The sequence below is a fragment of the Artemia franciscana genome, chromosome 10 (genome assembly GCF_032884065.1).
Source record: "Artemia franciscana chromosome 10, ASM3288406v1, whole genome shotgun sequence".
NCBI lineage: Eukaryota > Metazoa > Arthropoda > Branchiopoda > Anostraca > Artemiidae > Artemia > Artemia franciscana.
This window is the reverse complement of record NC_088872.1, coordinates 31,816,455-31,833,690: the sequence shown is the minus strand read 5'-3', so window position 1 is coordinate 31,833,690 and position 17,236 is coordinate 31,816,455. Positions and strand designations below refer to the sequence as shown.

The window sequence follows — 17,236 nt, the reverse complement described above, 5'->3', positions numbered from 1 at the left end:
GTTCCTTATTCTATTGTAATTCCTGAAATACTTAAATGACACAATAGCAAAATTATAGTGCTAAACTTTATTTTTACGTCACACATTTTCGTTTTGAATCCAATGTAGCTTTTTCTGTTTCTTGTTTTACGCCTTATTCTTTATCTGTTTTAGAGTCATTTATCTTCTATATAAATGAAAATGTACTGTCCGTCTGTCCGTTACACTATCTTCTATATAAAAAAAAAGGAAAAAATAAATAAGAAAACGAAAACTAAAAAAAGAAGAAAAAACTAAAAACAGGTAAAAAACTAAAAAACCAAAAACAAAAAAAGAAAAAAGTAAAAAAAAGAAAAAACTAAAAAAAAACTAAAAAAGAAAAAACTAAAAAAAAGAAAACTAATAAAATGAAAAATAAATAAAAAATGAAAAAAAAAGAAAAAGAAAAAAGAAAAAAACTAAAAAAGAAAAAACTAAAAAAGAAAACTAAAAAATAAAGAAGAAAACTAAACTAAAAAAAACTAAAAAGAAAAGAAGAAAAAAAAGAAAAACTAAAAAAAGAAGGAAACTAAAAAATTAAAAAGAATTAAAAAAGAAGAAAAGAAAAAAAAGAAAAAAAACTAAAAAGAAAACAAGCTAAAAAGAAGACTAAAATAGAAAACAAACAAAAAAGAAAAAAGTACAAAAAAGGAAAAACTAAAAAAAAAAATAAACTAGTAAAGAAAAAAACTAAGAGAGAGAGAGAGAGAGAGAGAGAGAGAGAGAGAGAGAGAGAGAGAGAGAGGAGAGAGAGAGAGAGAGAGAGAGAGAGAGAGAGAGAGAGAGAGAGAGAGAGAGAGAGAGAGAGAGAGAGGAGAGAGAGAGAGAGGAGAGGAGAGAGAGGGAGAGAGAGAGAGGGAGAGAGAGAGAGAGGAGAGAGAGAGGAGAGAGAGAGAGAGAGAGAGAGGAGAGAGAGGGAGAAGAGAGAGAGAGAGAGAGAGAGAGAGGAGAGGAGGGAGAGAGGGAGAGAGACGAGAGAGAGAGATGAAAATTCGGACTAAGTTTCATTTCCACATGAAAAGACATTTAAATAAATAACAATAATGTTTTTAATGCTAAACTCAAAATACTATCGACATTATTATATTAAAATACTTCGTTAATATTAAAAAGAGATTCACCTGGTGGCGTTTTGAATTCAACCTGCTGAATTTGCTCGAGTTGGTTATCACTAACTTCAGGTATAGGCCAAGAACCAATATTACCATTAGCATCACCTCGAGTTAGCCAACGTGAAACTTTGCCGTCTCGAGAAACCATGCAATAATGGAATGCTGGACGCTGAGACAAAGGCTGCAAGATCAAGTGAAAAGTATAATAGTAAACATTTAATATCATTTACTTATTTTTGACAGTATTTTATCGCATTTGTGATTCTGAATTTGTAATTTTATGTTGATATGATTGGAATCTTCTTTTATATATTTAATTATATACATTTTTATATATATAAGCTAATTTTTTGTACTAAATTACTCCTTATTTTTTTTTTTTTTTAGGGAAATAAATGTAAAATAAGTCTAATAATACATCAAATATCATACAAAGTGCGCTCAAAAAGAATTAAGGATAAATTTTTCTCCCTTCTTGTGCTTAGCCAGGTAACCAAGACTACCAGGGCAACGTGATGGAAGCTATCTGCAATGTAAAGTTATGGCTACCAGTCGACTTCAATCCAGTGAAGTATTCCTGACAGCAATGGATTGAGATCCTATGTGTGCGTGACGCCAAGACTAACAATACAGAAAACAATGAATTGGAGCTACGTGGGAACGTTTCGCGTTATGTTGAGGAAACTAGGAAGCTGAAGTTGAAGGTATTGAAGTATGCTGGCAAGGATTAGAATTGTAAACTCTTTATTGTCAGTAGCAAAAGGATAAAACAGGGATAGTTGAAGATGAACTAAGAGAAATACGCTCTTTGATCTTGAACAGAGATGGAAAGATTGGTATGGATTTTCTGCAGTTCGAAAATTCTTGACTTTTGTCTCTTGCAAAACATTCATTTACTTTAAAAAGTAATAAGAGTTCACAAAAAGATTTAAATTCTTGCCAATATAAATCTCGATATGACATTGGCAGCAATGAATTGATTGGTAGATACCGTTAGAAAATATAAATGCAAGTGTATTCATAGTAGTACTTCTCCGATTATTCTATATCCAAGACTAAGTCTGTTCTGATTTGTTAAGAATGAATTTTCTTTTTAAACAGCTAAAAAAAAGAAAAAAAAGCCGCCGTAAGAACTGATCTTCCCAGTGTACCGGAAAAAATAGTTTCTGACGGATTGTGATCTTGTAAGAAAATGACAATAGTAAGAGTCGGCCCAACGTGCACCAGAGCTTAAAGCGAAGCTTGCTACAAAGCCACAGTAGCAAGATGCAAATAGTAAGCCGTAGGTTCGGAAGATCATGGTATGAAAGACGATGCTACCGCAGCACATGTTTCAGAATAAGAACCGAGCAAGTGAGCCTAGCTGTGTCGGCGTGGAGCTACATTAGCCTCCTTTGGTAAGAGAAGAAGAAACTATGTAACTACAATGACCCCTACTGCACACACGAGTGATGGGATATGCAAGCACATCTAGGCGTATGACTATTAGGCTAAAAGACGAGGAAGGAAAGTAGGTGATATCAGAGTTAGGTCTGCCATGGGAAAGAGGGTGAGCCCATCTAGTCTTGTGCCTCTTGTGCAGCCTGGAGAAGCGTACAAACCATGCACAAATTATTGGGACAATAACTTGTTTATGCTTGGCCAATTTTCTCAAATTAGTTCCAACGACTGCCAGGAGACAACTAATAGATCTAAGAACCTAAAATTAAAAGCCAGAGGGGTAGTACTGAAATAATGCAGTAATATAAGCCAAAAATGTGAGCACAATTAGCAAAAGTATTGAAAGCCAGTGGTTCTGTTACGAGAGATATATTGCGTCAAAATACAGATTACCTCTTCTTTTCTTTTTTCATTTTCATTGGAACGCATAATTTTGGTTACCAAATTGAAAAATTATCACAAGAATAAAAAAACAGGTACAAAAATGAAGAAATACCACAAAAAAAAAACAACAACAAAACCAAATAAAAAACAATGCCTCCAAAGGGAAACACTGATGAAACATCGAATCTTATGTCAAACCACGGGAAGATTTTTTCATGCACATGGCTTACTTGGGAATTGGGTAGTTTGCTATAGCCAATGCATCTAACGACTGAAACACAAAGAAGCGTGGAAACCCTTTCCGTTTCATTGAACATAATTAATGTTCTACGTTTCTTTCAAAAACATGTAAGCTTAGAAAGCTCAAAAGCATCAAATATAGTTTTCGGTGAAAATTGATTTATAAATATTTGGCGAAATATCGCACCTTGACAATTGGGTAGTATAAAAATACTTTCTCCTGTCATTGACAAGCAAGGCTCCTTGACTAGGTATACAAAAACTCTGGCCTGATTTTGACAGAAAAATTGACTAAACCAGGTTTTAATTAACATACAAAAAGCCTTTAATTTTGTTAACCATAACCAACTCAATGTTAAATCAAAAAATTAACCTCATCCTCCATTACTTTTCCTTATTTTTACTAAATAGTTTTCCAATTTATTTCATGTCTAAAAAATGACTCAAATTTGTGGCAAGTGTTTCAAGGAAATTTCGGAAGTCTCCGAACTAGATCCTTTACCTTCCCTTGTGATGATTGATAGCACTGGCATACATTCTATTATAAAATATAACTACAAAATAATAATATGAAAATATTTTTCTTTATAAATAAGTGTTGCTTTCTTGGCAAATCTCAATAGAATAATGATCATGAATGTTTGACTTTATCGAATAACAAAGGGAAAAGCAAAAAAAGGAGCGATCAGAAAGTGACCTTTTAAGATAATTGACAAAACTCAAACGATAAAAATTGAAATAAAGCAGGAGCGAATACCCAAGAAAAATTATATAAGCCATACGAATGAGCTTTGGGTATAACAAGCTCAATCCACATATCCGGGAATAATTTTGTCCTCCCTCGGATCCTAGTTGAAGTCACCTTACAAGACAGGAAGGTACAAAAAAGAAAAAGATTCCGCTTTAAGCCAAGTTCAGGGCAAGCCAAAGTATATAAAAGAAGCCAGAGGCCCCCAAATGTTCTTACAACTACTTTCCGATTCAGCCCTTTTTGACAAGTTTTTCGCTGTTACCCATCATTGTCCCACAAATTCTATGTATCTTTCTTTCACACCTAAATTAGTAAATCATCTATAACCGTATATTAGTTTTCTAGAAGGCACACCTGACTCAATGTGTTATCAATATAGAATTGAATATCTATTTTTATTTTTATTTCATTAAGCAGAAAACACTTTTGACTCTAGCCTTTTGTTATTTATGTTCTGTGAAGAAAAAAAATACGTAGCTTTAGTATGTGATATTTGCTGTTCGTCTATACTTATCTAGTCATTTATATCTAACTTCTCTTCTTCATTTTTTTAATAGAAAGACTCACAATACGATCCATGACTCCATCATAATCAGGCATATATTTTTCGGAGTCACTAAAATGTATTCAACTATTCACTAACTCCATTTTTATCGTATATAACTACTACGTCCAAGAGATTACGCACGAGGGCAGTTCGTGTAACTAAGGACCCAGACTCTAGGCTTGAATTAACATTGGGTGAGGACCAAGAAGCATTCAGGGCCAGGTCAAAAGCGTAAAAGATTAGTCTGGAGACCCACTCAGTGGAGCGAAGTTGTGCGAATTCGCAGCACTTTGTCAAACCTTTCATTAGTTTGTTTTGCAAAGCATAACTGATGTTCAAAGAAACATGACTGACTGACCTCTATAGATGGGGCTCCAAGGATGCAATAGAGAAATGGAAGCTCGCCATCCGTAGCTTTGTTGTGGAAATTCTTGTTCTCAACAATGCAACTAAAAAAAAAAAGATAATAAAAATGATGGCCAGACGAATAAACAGATATCTACGATAAAAAAAAAGTAAACAATTATACATAATTAAGTCAAGTAATATACAAAAGAAAATAGAAAAGAGACCTTTAGAAAGATAAAAACACAAGACAAGATCGAAGTAAAATCAACTGAAAGGTGATATTACAGCTCAAAATAGTACACACGAATTCCTAGAAGGAAAGTATACTGTCATCCGTGTATTTGTATCATCTAATTTCTGAATGATATTAGAAAATAAATATTAAAAAAAAGGCTAAGATCTAGCCCCTAAACCCACTTGAAAAAGTAAAAATAAGTAGGCTTTAAAACCGAAGACTGAAAAACCTTAATTAACCAGGGATATTGTTCTGAAGAAACATTTTAAATATAAGCTTGATATTTGCAATCAGCAACCCCACAAAATGAAACTTAAAATAAACAATAACATCAATAAAACTTTCATGGTAGTTTTTACTATCTTTACAACAGGAAAAGAGACTTTTTTCAGAAAAACTCAGCAAAAGAAACTTTTAAGAGAGAACTTGACTTGACTTACTTGACTTAAGGCTCCTGCCGCATGGGGTGCGGCGTAGAGAGCTTCGCAACTTGACTTCTCCAGGCGGACCGGTCTGCTGCTAAATGAGGCGCCTCGTCGACAGCAATGTTGGCCATCACCAAGAAGTTGTCGAGGCTGTCTTTCCACCTTGTCCGAGGTCTGCCCCTCGGGCGAGACCAGCCATGAGCTTTTGGGTCGAAGTCGTACACTATTCGGGCTGGCGTTGATGTCGGCATTCGTAGGAGGTGTCCGAACCATCTGAGAGACCTCTGCGCTATCTGGACGGAGAATGGCACCTGGGAGGTGAGAGTAAGCAACCTTGCGTTGCTTACAAAATCATCCCACCGGAGTCCCTCGATCCGGCGAAGCTGTTTCGTCTGACAGACGTCTATCATTTTAAGGATGGTTGATTTGAGGGGCCAGGTTTCCGCCGCGTAGAGCAGGACGGAGCTCACGGATGCGTTATAGATTCGCATTTTCGTACGCCTTGAGATGTGCGGCATTCTCCATAGACTGTTGAGTCTACCGACGATGGAAGAGGCTTTCGATATTCGGCTGCATACCTCTTCGTCTACGGAGCCATCATTGGACAGCACAGAGCCGAGGTAAGTGAAGTTTTTAACGACTTCAACAAGTGTTCCGCAGACAGTTATGGTATCAGGGTGCGAGACTGGACCTGGGGGTTCAATTGCCATAATCTTAGTTTTGAGCCAGTTGATTTTCAGCCCCACTTTTGCTGCCTCTTCCTTCAGGACTTCCAGAGCGTCGGTCAGCTGGTCGATTGAGTCGGCAACGAGAGCAAGATCGTCTGCGAAGTCCGCATCCGTCAGAATGCGATCTCCAAACTGCAGACCAAAGGGCAGGCGATTTGTAGTTCTTGTCATCACATAGTCTATCACACAATTGAACAATTCCGGGGCGGCGGCACACCCTTGGCGAACGCCAGTTTTGATATTGAATGTCGTGCTCCGTTTTCCGTTGACTTGGACGCAACTCTCGGTCTCTTCGTACAGCTTTTCAAAAAGCTTGCAGTATTTAACTAGTAGACCCGTCGATCTAAGTATTAGCCAAACAGAGTTGCGATCGACGGAGTCAAAAGCAGCTTTGAAGTCTACGAAGGCCACGTATGCGTTCCTCCTGAATTCTCTAGTTTTCTCAATTAACTGGCGCATAGTGAAGATTTGTTCGACAGTGGACCTCCCTGGCATAAATCCGGCCTGCTGAACTCTCCTTTTTCTTCGGAGGATACTCGTGCATCTGTCTAGCAGAGTCATGGCAAAGAGCTTTCCAGGGACTGAGAGAAGGGTTATACCTCTGTAATTAGAGCAGTTGCTCTTGCTCCCCTTTCTCTTCCAAAGGGGCAGGATTATGCCAAGTCGCCAGTCCTTCGGGACCCATTCTGTGCGCCACACCACGGAAAACAGCATTTGCAGCCAAAGTAACATCGCCGGTCCAGCATACTTCAGGAGCTCAGCGGATACTCCGCATACGCCTGCCGCTTTGTTATTCTTTAGACGTTTCAAAGCAGAGTGGATTTCTGCTGTCGTGAAGGAAGTCTCTGGTTCGTTTGACGGCACTTCCTGAGTGCTGGCAGCTAGGCGTGCGAGTTCCTGGTCAGTCTGTGCTACAGCATCGGCATTGAGGAGACTTGAGAAGTGGTCTTTCCATCGACTGACCTGAGCGGCTTCGTCACTAAGTGGCTGGCCGTCCGCAGAGACAACAGATGCAACTGAGGGGGCTTTGTCGCTTGTGAGGTCACGGAGGTGCTTGTAGAGGCTCCCGACGTCCCCTTTCATGGCTGCGCCCTCCAGCTCGTTTGCCTTCCTTTCCACAAACAGTTTCTTGTCTCGCTGTATCAGCTTGTTGCGGACACCATTGAGGCGCCTGTAGGTCGGCATGTCGCCCAGAAGCCTTGCCTTGCGTCTCTGCTCAATGACGTCAAGCGTATCGAACTGAACCCACGCTTTCTTAGCACGCTTCGCCCTTCCAATATTTGCGGTCGCTGACTCCAGGACATTCTTCTTAAACGAGATCCATGCGTCCTCAGAACTTTCAAATGGCAGGAGTGCGTCGAAGCGGTTCGAGACATCAATGGCATACTTGAACCGTATCTCTTGATCGGAGAGACGAGAGACATCAATCTTGGTCGGTCTAGGTTGCGAGCGCTGGGCTTGGAGCCTCAGTCGCATATTAGCTACAACGAGGCGATGGTCAGTGTTACCAATCTCGGCTGACCTGTACGTCCTGCAGTTACTAATCGAGGATCTCCATCTCTGTGAGACAATGATATAGTCGATCATTTTTTTGGTACGGCCGTCATTGCTGTACCATGTATATTTGTGGATATCCTTCCTTGCGAACAGCGTATTCGTAATGACAAGGTTATGCATGCTGCACAGTTGAAGGAGCCTTAGCCCATTGTCATTTAGAGGGTCCGGAATAACTGGTCCGATGACTTGCCGCCATGGGTCGTGGTTGTCGCTCACTGTTGCATTCATATCACCCAAAAGGATGACAATATCGTGGGGGGATATCTTGGACAGTTCATTAGCCAGGGCAGAGTAGAAGGTTTCTTTTGCTTCGTCGTCGGCTTCATTTGTCGGAGCATAGCAGACAAGGACTGTCATTTTTCCTTGCTTATGACTCAGTCGAGCATTAGCTATTCTATCCGAGACGGGAGTAAATGACAGTAGACACTTTATGGACTTGTTATCAAGTACTAGTCCGACCCCATTTCTCCTAGTCGTTGTCTGTCCAGACCATAGAAGGTGGTATCCCTCACCTATGGGATCAGTCCCATTCCCGACTAGGTGGGTTTCTGTTATTCCAGCAATAGAGATGCGGAATCGCTTCAGTTCCATCGCCAGAAGCGTCTTTGCTCCGGGAAAGTTCAATGTCAATACATTCCAGGTGGCAATCCGGAGGCCACCATGGTCAAGGAGATTCAAACGCTGGTCACTTCTCAGTCCAGGGGCGAGCAAGGGTCGTGATGGGATAAATTGAAATTTGATTGCATTTTCTTCGTAAAACCCTTACAACTAAACTTAGAAGAGCATCAAAATATTTCGTTTTGTCCGTTTTTTTATGTATAAAAACGTGAGTAATAAAAACTACAAAATAATGTTGCTTAAATCTATATTCCTTAGAAAAGCAGCCTTTAGATCTAAAAGCTACTTCAGCTGGGCACTGTTTAATAACAATCATAAAGTGTGATTAGCTCTTTGATTATTCGTGTTTCGGCAACGCATTCTATTTACACTTTACGAGCTCTGAGACATTTGTAGTCAATATGGGATTATTCAAAGAGAATACATACTTGGTTGGTAGCTTAAACATAAAAGTTCTTCCTTTAGAAGACCAGATAATAACTCGGTCTGACGCAATAAAATCCCCTCCCATCCATTGTTCACCATCTTTAGCTGGATTCGATGACAGCAAAGAAAAGTCCCCAGCATCGTAAATCTGGAAAAGAAAAATAACCACAAGTAAAGACTTTTAGAGCAAGTCAACAAGAAGTATAAACTACTCTAATAGCTCGCTCATTACGAAACAAAATCACCATGGGTTAACACAGTGGTAGAAGCTATTCGTTATCTACAGCTTTTTGAAAGCTCCACTGTTTGGTCCATCCCATAAAGTTCCAACTTCTTTCAGTCAGTTTTATAGCCTTGTCACATCCCATTCAAAGGCGTTAAGCTTTTTGTTTATCCAATGTGGAGTGCCAGATTCTTGGCAGTTTACCATCCTTCATCCGTAAAAGATGACTTGACAATCATCATCTTTCCTTTATTATAGCGCTAAACAATAAAAACAAACCACATTTTTTTCATAGCTTTGACATGCTGTCACTCAGACAAGTACCTAAAACTAGACATTACCTTTGGAAAATATCAAGCATGTCTTTCAAAACCTTTTGCAACACCCACGTTTCATATTCTGATACTTAACTGATACTGAATAATATTTAGCCAATGGTAGTGAAGTGGGATTCATCCGTGGTAATGCGGTACCCAGGGTTCGACTTAAGCTTCCACACAACCCGGAACTGCACTGGACATTATGCAAACCTAGCATGGTTTTGCCTTCCAGTTTAATGTAATACTCTCCCCATAGTTTTCACTTTAATTACTTAGGGCAAAAACTCATCAAAACTAACCATACAAGTAGGAATAAACAAAAGCCTGCTGAACTCTTGACTACAAACCAAACCAGCAACTATCTTCGTTTCCTACTTTAACTGTAGCAACATTACTTACTTTCGTATTTGGCACTTACCACTTTGAAATACTTATCTAGAACATTGCACCCCCATTGGCTAAGATCAAAAATTGCAATATTTTATTTTTAACTGTGTGTTCACCATATTTGAAGAAATCGGTATCTATAATATGAGCATACGTGAAAATCCTAGCTATAGAATAGCTAGTTGCTATTCTATTCTTTTTCATTTAACTTAACAGAAAACGCGCTGGCTTACGTGTATATAGCCAGTGGCGGTTCTAGTCTCTGTTGCGGGGGCAGCATCTTGCTTAGCAAACCCCCTCCAGTCTTCCAAAAAATTTCTGGCCAGATTTTAACAAAATTTTCATTTATTAACAAGTTTTAATTTATTAACAAAATTTGAATGCACTAAATTTGTTTATAAAAAAAAAAACTAAAATTAATTAAACTCGGTCTACTTGCTTTTAGTTTTAAGGAACGGTGATGAAGGCATGGGAAAAACGAAATTTTGAATTGAATTTGCAAATAATTACTTTCAACTGTACCCTCTACTTTATTTCAATTAAAATATAACTTAAAAAATTGCAAAATGATTATAACCGTTAGATTATTTATTCACTTTATTTTAATAAAAATACAATTTCAAAAATTACAAAATGATTATAACCGTTAGCTTATTTATTTGAAATTTTATGCCCCTAAGTTTTCTGCACCCGAGCCAAATACCCCCTCTGTCATCCCCACCCCTACCCCTAAAAACACCTCTGTGTAAAACATGTTCCAGGAAATCCAGGAAAAACAGATGTACGAACATATAGGATTATCCGATAAAGGAACCATTTAAGTATTTTAAGTCTATAAAAGCAGTTCAACAACAGATAAACTGAAACAACCATTTTACACATCCTTGACTATATTCTTACCTGCCAACACTGCGCAGACACCAAAAGTACAGTTCTCTGGTTATAAACACAGCATGTCATAGATACTGGATTGATACAATCAACCTGTTTACTCTCGTTCTCGGTTACTGTTTCGTTATTCTTCAACTCATGTCCACCAAGAGTCCAAACTCGAACAACACCTCTTATAGTTACAGCCAAAACAACATCGTCTGGAATAGTCATATCAGATAAACCACGCATGCACTGGCAATGCAGACTATTCTACAAGACATTGAAAACAGAAAACAAACAAAGCCACCATAAACAGAAGCATACGTAAAACGAAGAAGTAGAAGATTATGAATAGAGACAGAGTGAGCGATAGAAAAGCAGACCTGCTTGCCTGCACTTCCTTTCCCCAGCTTTGTAAATACGTGAGTCATTACAAGTGCGGGTATCAAACCACAATTGGGGGCACTTAGTAAAGAGCAACCCGGCTTCCATATACTTATCAATAGAGAAAGATGGGTTTATTAATATAAATAACAAAACAAAACAAGCAAATGGCCCGAAGCAAAGGGCTTCTTAATTTCTTAAAAGTCAAATATAGTCAAAGGCTTAAGCTCTTGCAAGTTATGACATTAGTAAAATTAAAATAACGCTCTATGTCAATGGCTCAGCAAAAGTAGATTCTAAGCACACGGTTCCACCCCTTACAATGCTCTTATCTTGACAACCCAATAAATTCAATAAAATTATACCGCTAGTCTTTGAAAACATGGAGCCTGTTATTCCACTTTGACTGTGTGAAATTAATGTAATACTGTCAATGCTTCAGCAAAAGTGCATTTCAAACGCATAATTTAGTCTTTATGTTCTGACTGCTCAAAAAAAAACCCCGAGTCTTTGAAAACATGGAGCCTGTTACTCCATTTTCAAATATGTGGCTTTCATGTACTTGATTATGTCTTGTAGATGATATCTTTACTTTTAAGTCAAATGGAGTTTTTGGCTTGAGCTCTTGCAAGCTATCATTGGCAGCGCAATAGCCCTGCCTAAGTAAAGAACGATGTTGGCACAATGTATTATTTTTTTTCTTCGTACTTAAAAAGAAAGTACGAAGAAGGGCACTTCGTATCGAGAGAGTTGTCGTAGAAACTTCAAAAGGGGATAATTCGATTGGAAATTGAAAATACAAAAGCCCTTCTTAACACTCAAAAGGGACTAGAGGGCAATACTTCTTTACGTGAAAACTTCAGTTTCACGTAAGTAGGTTAAGTTCAGTTTCGCGTAAGCAAGTTATAAATTATTTGAAAAACATTTTCTTTAACATTACATTTATCTCTTCAGGTTCCCTTTTGAGTCAACATGGAAGATAAAAAGTTCAATTTCGCGTAAGTAGGTTATAAATTCTCCAAAAATAGTTTTTCTTTAGCATTTACCTAATATTTGATATTTATACTTTTCAGGTTCCCTTTTGAGTCAAAAAGAAGGAATAACTTCAGTGTCACGTAACTAAGTTATAAATTATAAAAAAAAAAATTTGCTTTAGGATGTCTAATATTTGAAATTGTGTGTTGTGTTGTTTTCTTTTTTATGTTTATTTCTGTTTTCTATCTTTTTACTCTACTATCCCCACACTGTTTTGTGCAGTGGAGTATAAATAAATTATTATTATTATTATTACTAATATTTGATATTTACCTTTTTCAGATTTCCTTTCGAGCCAACATAGAAGAAAAAACTTCCGTTTCCCGTAAGTAAGTTATCAATCATTTGAAAAAAAAAGATTTTTTTATGTAGCATATGACTAATATTTGATACTTGTCTTTTACAGGTTCCCTTTTGAGTCAACAAGGAGGAAAAACTTCAGTTCCACGTAACTAAGGAATACATTATTTGAAAAAAAAAATTGCTGCTTTTTTTTATTTTTCAAGGTGCTTTAGCAAATGACTAATATCCGATATTTTGGATTCTTTTGGATTCTCTTTTTTGGATTCCCTTTGGAGCCATCAACGAATGAAGAAGATCAATTTAAACGTAAATAAATTATAAATTATTTAGAAAAAAAACTTAGCTATCAGGCTGTGACTAATATTTTATACTGATCCTTATCAGGTCCACTTTTGAGCCAACATGGAATAAAAAACTTCAGCTTGAATATTAGTCATGTGTTTAAGCACACGACTAATATTTAATAATTTTTTTTTAATATTGAAGAATTTCGGTTAAGTTAACATGGAGGGAGAAATTCAGTTTTGAGTAGACAAGTTTATAAAAAAAAAAGAAAAAAAGATGGAGCACATCACATTCAAAGAAAGGTATCAAAAACTAGCTTCAGAAACAGTTTTAACATAAATACGTGACGTCATGCACTCTAAACACAATGTACCCAAAACATTTTCCCAGAAAAGTAGATATATTTAGAAGCAATGCACTTGTCATTAAAAAAAAAAAATTAACTTCATAGAAGAGAGAGGTAATGGTCAGGTCAAAATAAAAAAAAAAAAAACTTATATATACTTAGGTTAAGATTAATGTGATAAAAATAGTTATCAACTATTTTTTTTAAAGAAATACTACTTTAGAATATGACCAAGGTTTGATATTTGTCTTTTCCGGGCTCTCTTTTGAGTCAATATCAAAGAATAAACTTATATTTCACGTAAATAACTTATAAATTATTCGAAAAAAAATGTTTATCGTATGACTGATATTTTAAATTTATTTGTTCAGGTTCCCTCTTGAGTCAACATGAAAGATAAAACTTCAGTTTCACGCAAGTAACTTGCGAATTAGTTGAAAAAAACAACTATACTTTAGCATACGACTAATATTTGATATTTACCCTTTTCAGGTTCCCTATTCAGTCAACAGGGAACAAAAAACTTTAGTTTCACTCAAGTAAGTTATAAAATATTTGAAAAACGTTGTTCTTAAGCATATCTTAATTGTTTGTTCTTATGCATTGTCAGTAAGTTAAAAAAAAGTTTTTCTTTAGCATATGACTAACATATGATATTTATCTAATTAAGGTTCTTTGTTGAACCAACATTGAAAAAAAACTTCAGTTTCATGTAAGTAAGTTTTAAAGTACTAGCTGTTGGGGTGGCGCTTCGCGCCACCCCAACACCTAGTTGGTGGGGCGCTTCGCGCCCCCCCAAGCCCCCCCGCACGCGTAAGTCGTTACGCGCCATATTAGTTACGCGCCATTGTAGTTGTGTCCCTGTGTCCCACCTGTGAATATAGATAGATTTATATATGTGTTTCAAACTACGTAAAAATTGCGAATATGCAACATTCTTGGCTTTCCCACTACTGGGAGCTTTCCGTTTCCAATTGCCAGCAATTGATCTGAAAATGTTTGACCAGAGTCATCGTTTTGCAATCGGACACGCATATTTGTCGTTAATTTTAATATTTTTACGTGTGCCCATAAATTAGAATTTTTCAGGCAAGCATTCATTTCGTCTGCAGGAGTTAAACTACGTAAAAATTGCGAATATACAACATTCTTGGCTTTCCCATTGTCTGTGCATATACAAAGCCGTATGTACTAATAATGACGTCATATGCAAACGCTCTTTTTACAAACAAACAAACATGCATACACACAACTCGTTTTTATATAGATAGATAGATAGATAGATACAATACAAATTAACTGCGTAAAACTTGCGAATATACAACATTCTTCGCTGTCCAATTGTCGCTGCATATAAATAGATTGTCAGGTTTACCGACCCTCGAACATGCAACGTACAATTTTCCATGGGAAAAACAATCAGTATTAAGATCTATACCACATTTCTCTAATGATTGACCTTGAGCTTTGTTAATGGTGATTGCAAATGCTAATCGAATTGGGAATTGCAATCTTTTAAATTGAAAAGGCAGATCCGTTGGAATCATGGGAATGCGAGGAATAAGAACAGCCTCACCCTCAAAAGGCCCTGTCAAGATTGTGGCCTCTATTAGGTTTTCCATTGTTTTTTTTACGGCAAGTCGCGTGCCATTGCAAAGCTTTGGTGGGTTGATATTTCTTAAAAGTATTATTGGTACGCCTATTTTTAGTTGTAGCACGTGTGGTGGAAACCCTGAAAGATCTATGGAATTTAAAAATTCAGATGGATAATTAACCGCTTCATTTGGTTCCAAAACTGTGTCGACTGACTTGTAAAGGACTGCCTGGTCTCGAATCTTGGTCAAAACAATATTGTTGATTTCGTGGACGTCTATATTTTTGGGTGCGAGAATCGCTCTTTCACTTAGCCATTTATTATTTTTATAATTTTTTAGAATATTCGGAAATACTTTTTCAATCAATTCATTTTTGGACGTCACTAAATTACAGAAATCAGCAGGTAGTTGTATACGTCCTGAAATTGAGACTACTGGGAGCTTTCCGTTTCCAATTGCCAGCAATTGATCTGAAAATGTTTGACCAGAGTCATCGTTTTGCAATCGGACACGCATATTTGTAGTTAATTTTAATATTTTTACGTGTGCCCATAAATTAGAATTTTTCAGGCAAGCATTCATTTCGTCTGCAGGAGTTGATCTCCCGCAAGCAATATTAATGTGCTGCCAAAGGGTTTCGACTTGGCGTAGAAAGAAGCACTCATGTTGATTGGGGTGAACGGTGTAGAGTCTTCCTATCGTGGTATCTTTGAAGATGGTAGGTTGGCCGTCGACTGACTTACCCTGTTTTCGACGTTCAAATACTTTATTTTTAGTATTCCACGTGTAATACGAAGGCACTTCAGTATACAGCAGTTTTTTTGCAAAAGAATCATTTTTGCAAAGCGAAAAAAAAGCTGTTAATTTTGTATCCGGTGGATTCAGGGCTCTTTGTTGCACGTTGGTTTCCGAGAAATAAACACGTTGACCATTCTGTAAATGTACCGCTAAGTGAACAACAGCTGGACTATGTTCATGTATCGGAAATGAAAGAATTCGCCAAACAGCTTCATTACTGCTTATGTATCTTCCAGCCTGATATTGTACGATTTCGCCGAAATCTTTGATTTCGGGCTGCAAGCCAAAAACTGCCATGTCACTGCCTTTGTTGACGTATTTACATATGTATTTGATTGCCTTTACGGAGTTACAGTATTCAACGTTTATCTGTGCATTAAATGTTTTTGATAATAATGGGGAATGATGGAACAACCCACTGGTTATCTACTTCGATGGTGGTACCGTTACGCTTCTTTATTATTGCTGTTTTACCGCCATCTTCAGTAGATCTTCTTCTATATTGTGGGTAACCATCATTGCCAGTAATTGTGTTGGATACTAAAAGTGGAGGATATTGCTTTGTGCACCTTCCTTTGGCCATGCATGGTAAATTTTCGTTCAGTGCACCGCAAGGTCCATGTATCATATTTTTTACAATAATATCATGTAACCCCTTATCGACATTTTTATCAGGTATTTCAGCGGAAATCACATCATCAATTTCGTTCGAAGTAATTTTTTTATGTAGCCAGATTAGTATATGTGCGTGTGGCAAACCTCGTTTTTGCCAATCCACTGAGTACATCCAGCATCGCACTGACCCAAACACTTCAAGTTTTACTATGTAGTTTATCAGTGATTTCAACTTTTGCCGGAAGACACGGGCCGTAATGTCATGCCTATGAACCGCCGATTGTCCTTGAAGTAAAAGCTGCAGTATCTCGTCCCAAGATTGATTACATGTAAATGTAATAAATAAATCTGGACGACCATAGAGACGAACATACGCAATAGCATCTTGAGCATATTCATGCATATGACGGGGACTGCCAGCATATGACGAAGGTAAAATTGTTAATCTTCCAACGTTTGTGGTATTACCGTCATTTATAACTGCATCTCGCAAATGAATGTATTGTTCAGAGCGGAGCTTGGTCTGATTCAGGCGGATATATAGCAAACGTTCTGATTCAATTTTAGCATACATATCAACGACAAATTGGTGAAACAATTCACGGCTTTTTAAAATATAATTTTCTTCATCCTGCCGAATCATTAGTCTATAGGAATAATAATGCATTGCACTGCATTTCTTATTCATTTCTTTGTTAGTGGCTGGATTCATCAATTTAATATTAAAGTGATAGCCGTCGGCTCCATCCCAAAAAATGATAGGATATTGTAGGGCATCGTAGCATCGATGAGTTTCAGCAATTCTTAACAACTGAGCGTTTCACTTATGAAGAATAATATCTCGAGGTAAAAACTGATCACCGACCATAACGATTGCCACTTCGTCGATAGTTGGAGCATTGTATCTACGCACATGTTGGCCAGGAGGCGTTTTGTCAGCGGAAATAACAATTTTATGCGTATCAGTAGGCATCAAATCGATGGCTGTTTTGAACAGACGCACTAAATTATTATTTTCGTGGAAAAGATGTTGCAATTGGGAAACGATTGTCTTTTCAACGTTGGGAGAAATTTCGCAACGTGCATTCAATTCAGAATTTCTATCACTGATGAAGTACAATTGTAAAAATTTATGATTCTCGCCTGAGAATGGTAGAAGGGACCCTGCTCTATGATAAATTTGCCCTTTTACTTTGAAAGTAGACATAAATTGATCTGGATTTTCGATTTGGGCTCCAAACGA

The 17,236-nt window shown here is 37.3% G+C and overlaps 1 protein-coding gene across 4 annotated transcripts in view; it reads right to left on the bottom strand.

Moving 5' to 3' along the window:
* LOC136032079 (WD repeat-containing protein 7-like) overlaps positions 1–17,236 on the bottom strand; it is a gene marked incomplete in the record, with an annotated part of 230,139 nt that overhangs the window by 172,529 nt on the left and 40,374 nt on the right. For all 4 annotated transcript variants that reach the window (XM_065712203.1, XM_065712206.1, XM_065712207.1 and 1 more), the window contains 4 exon segments: positions 1,140–1,311; positions 4,851–4,941; positions 8,832–8,977; positions 10,660–10,850. In XM_065712203.1, coding sequence (XP_065568275.1) covers positions 1,140–1,311; positions 4,851–4,941; positions 8,832–8,977; positions 10,660–10,850 — 600 coding nt within the window.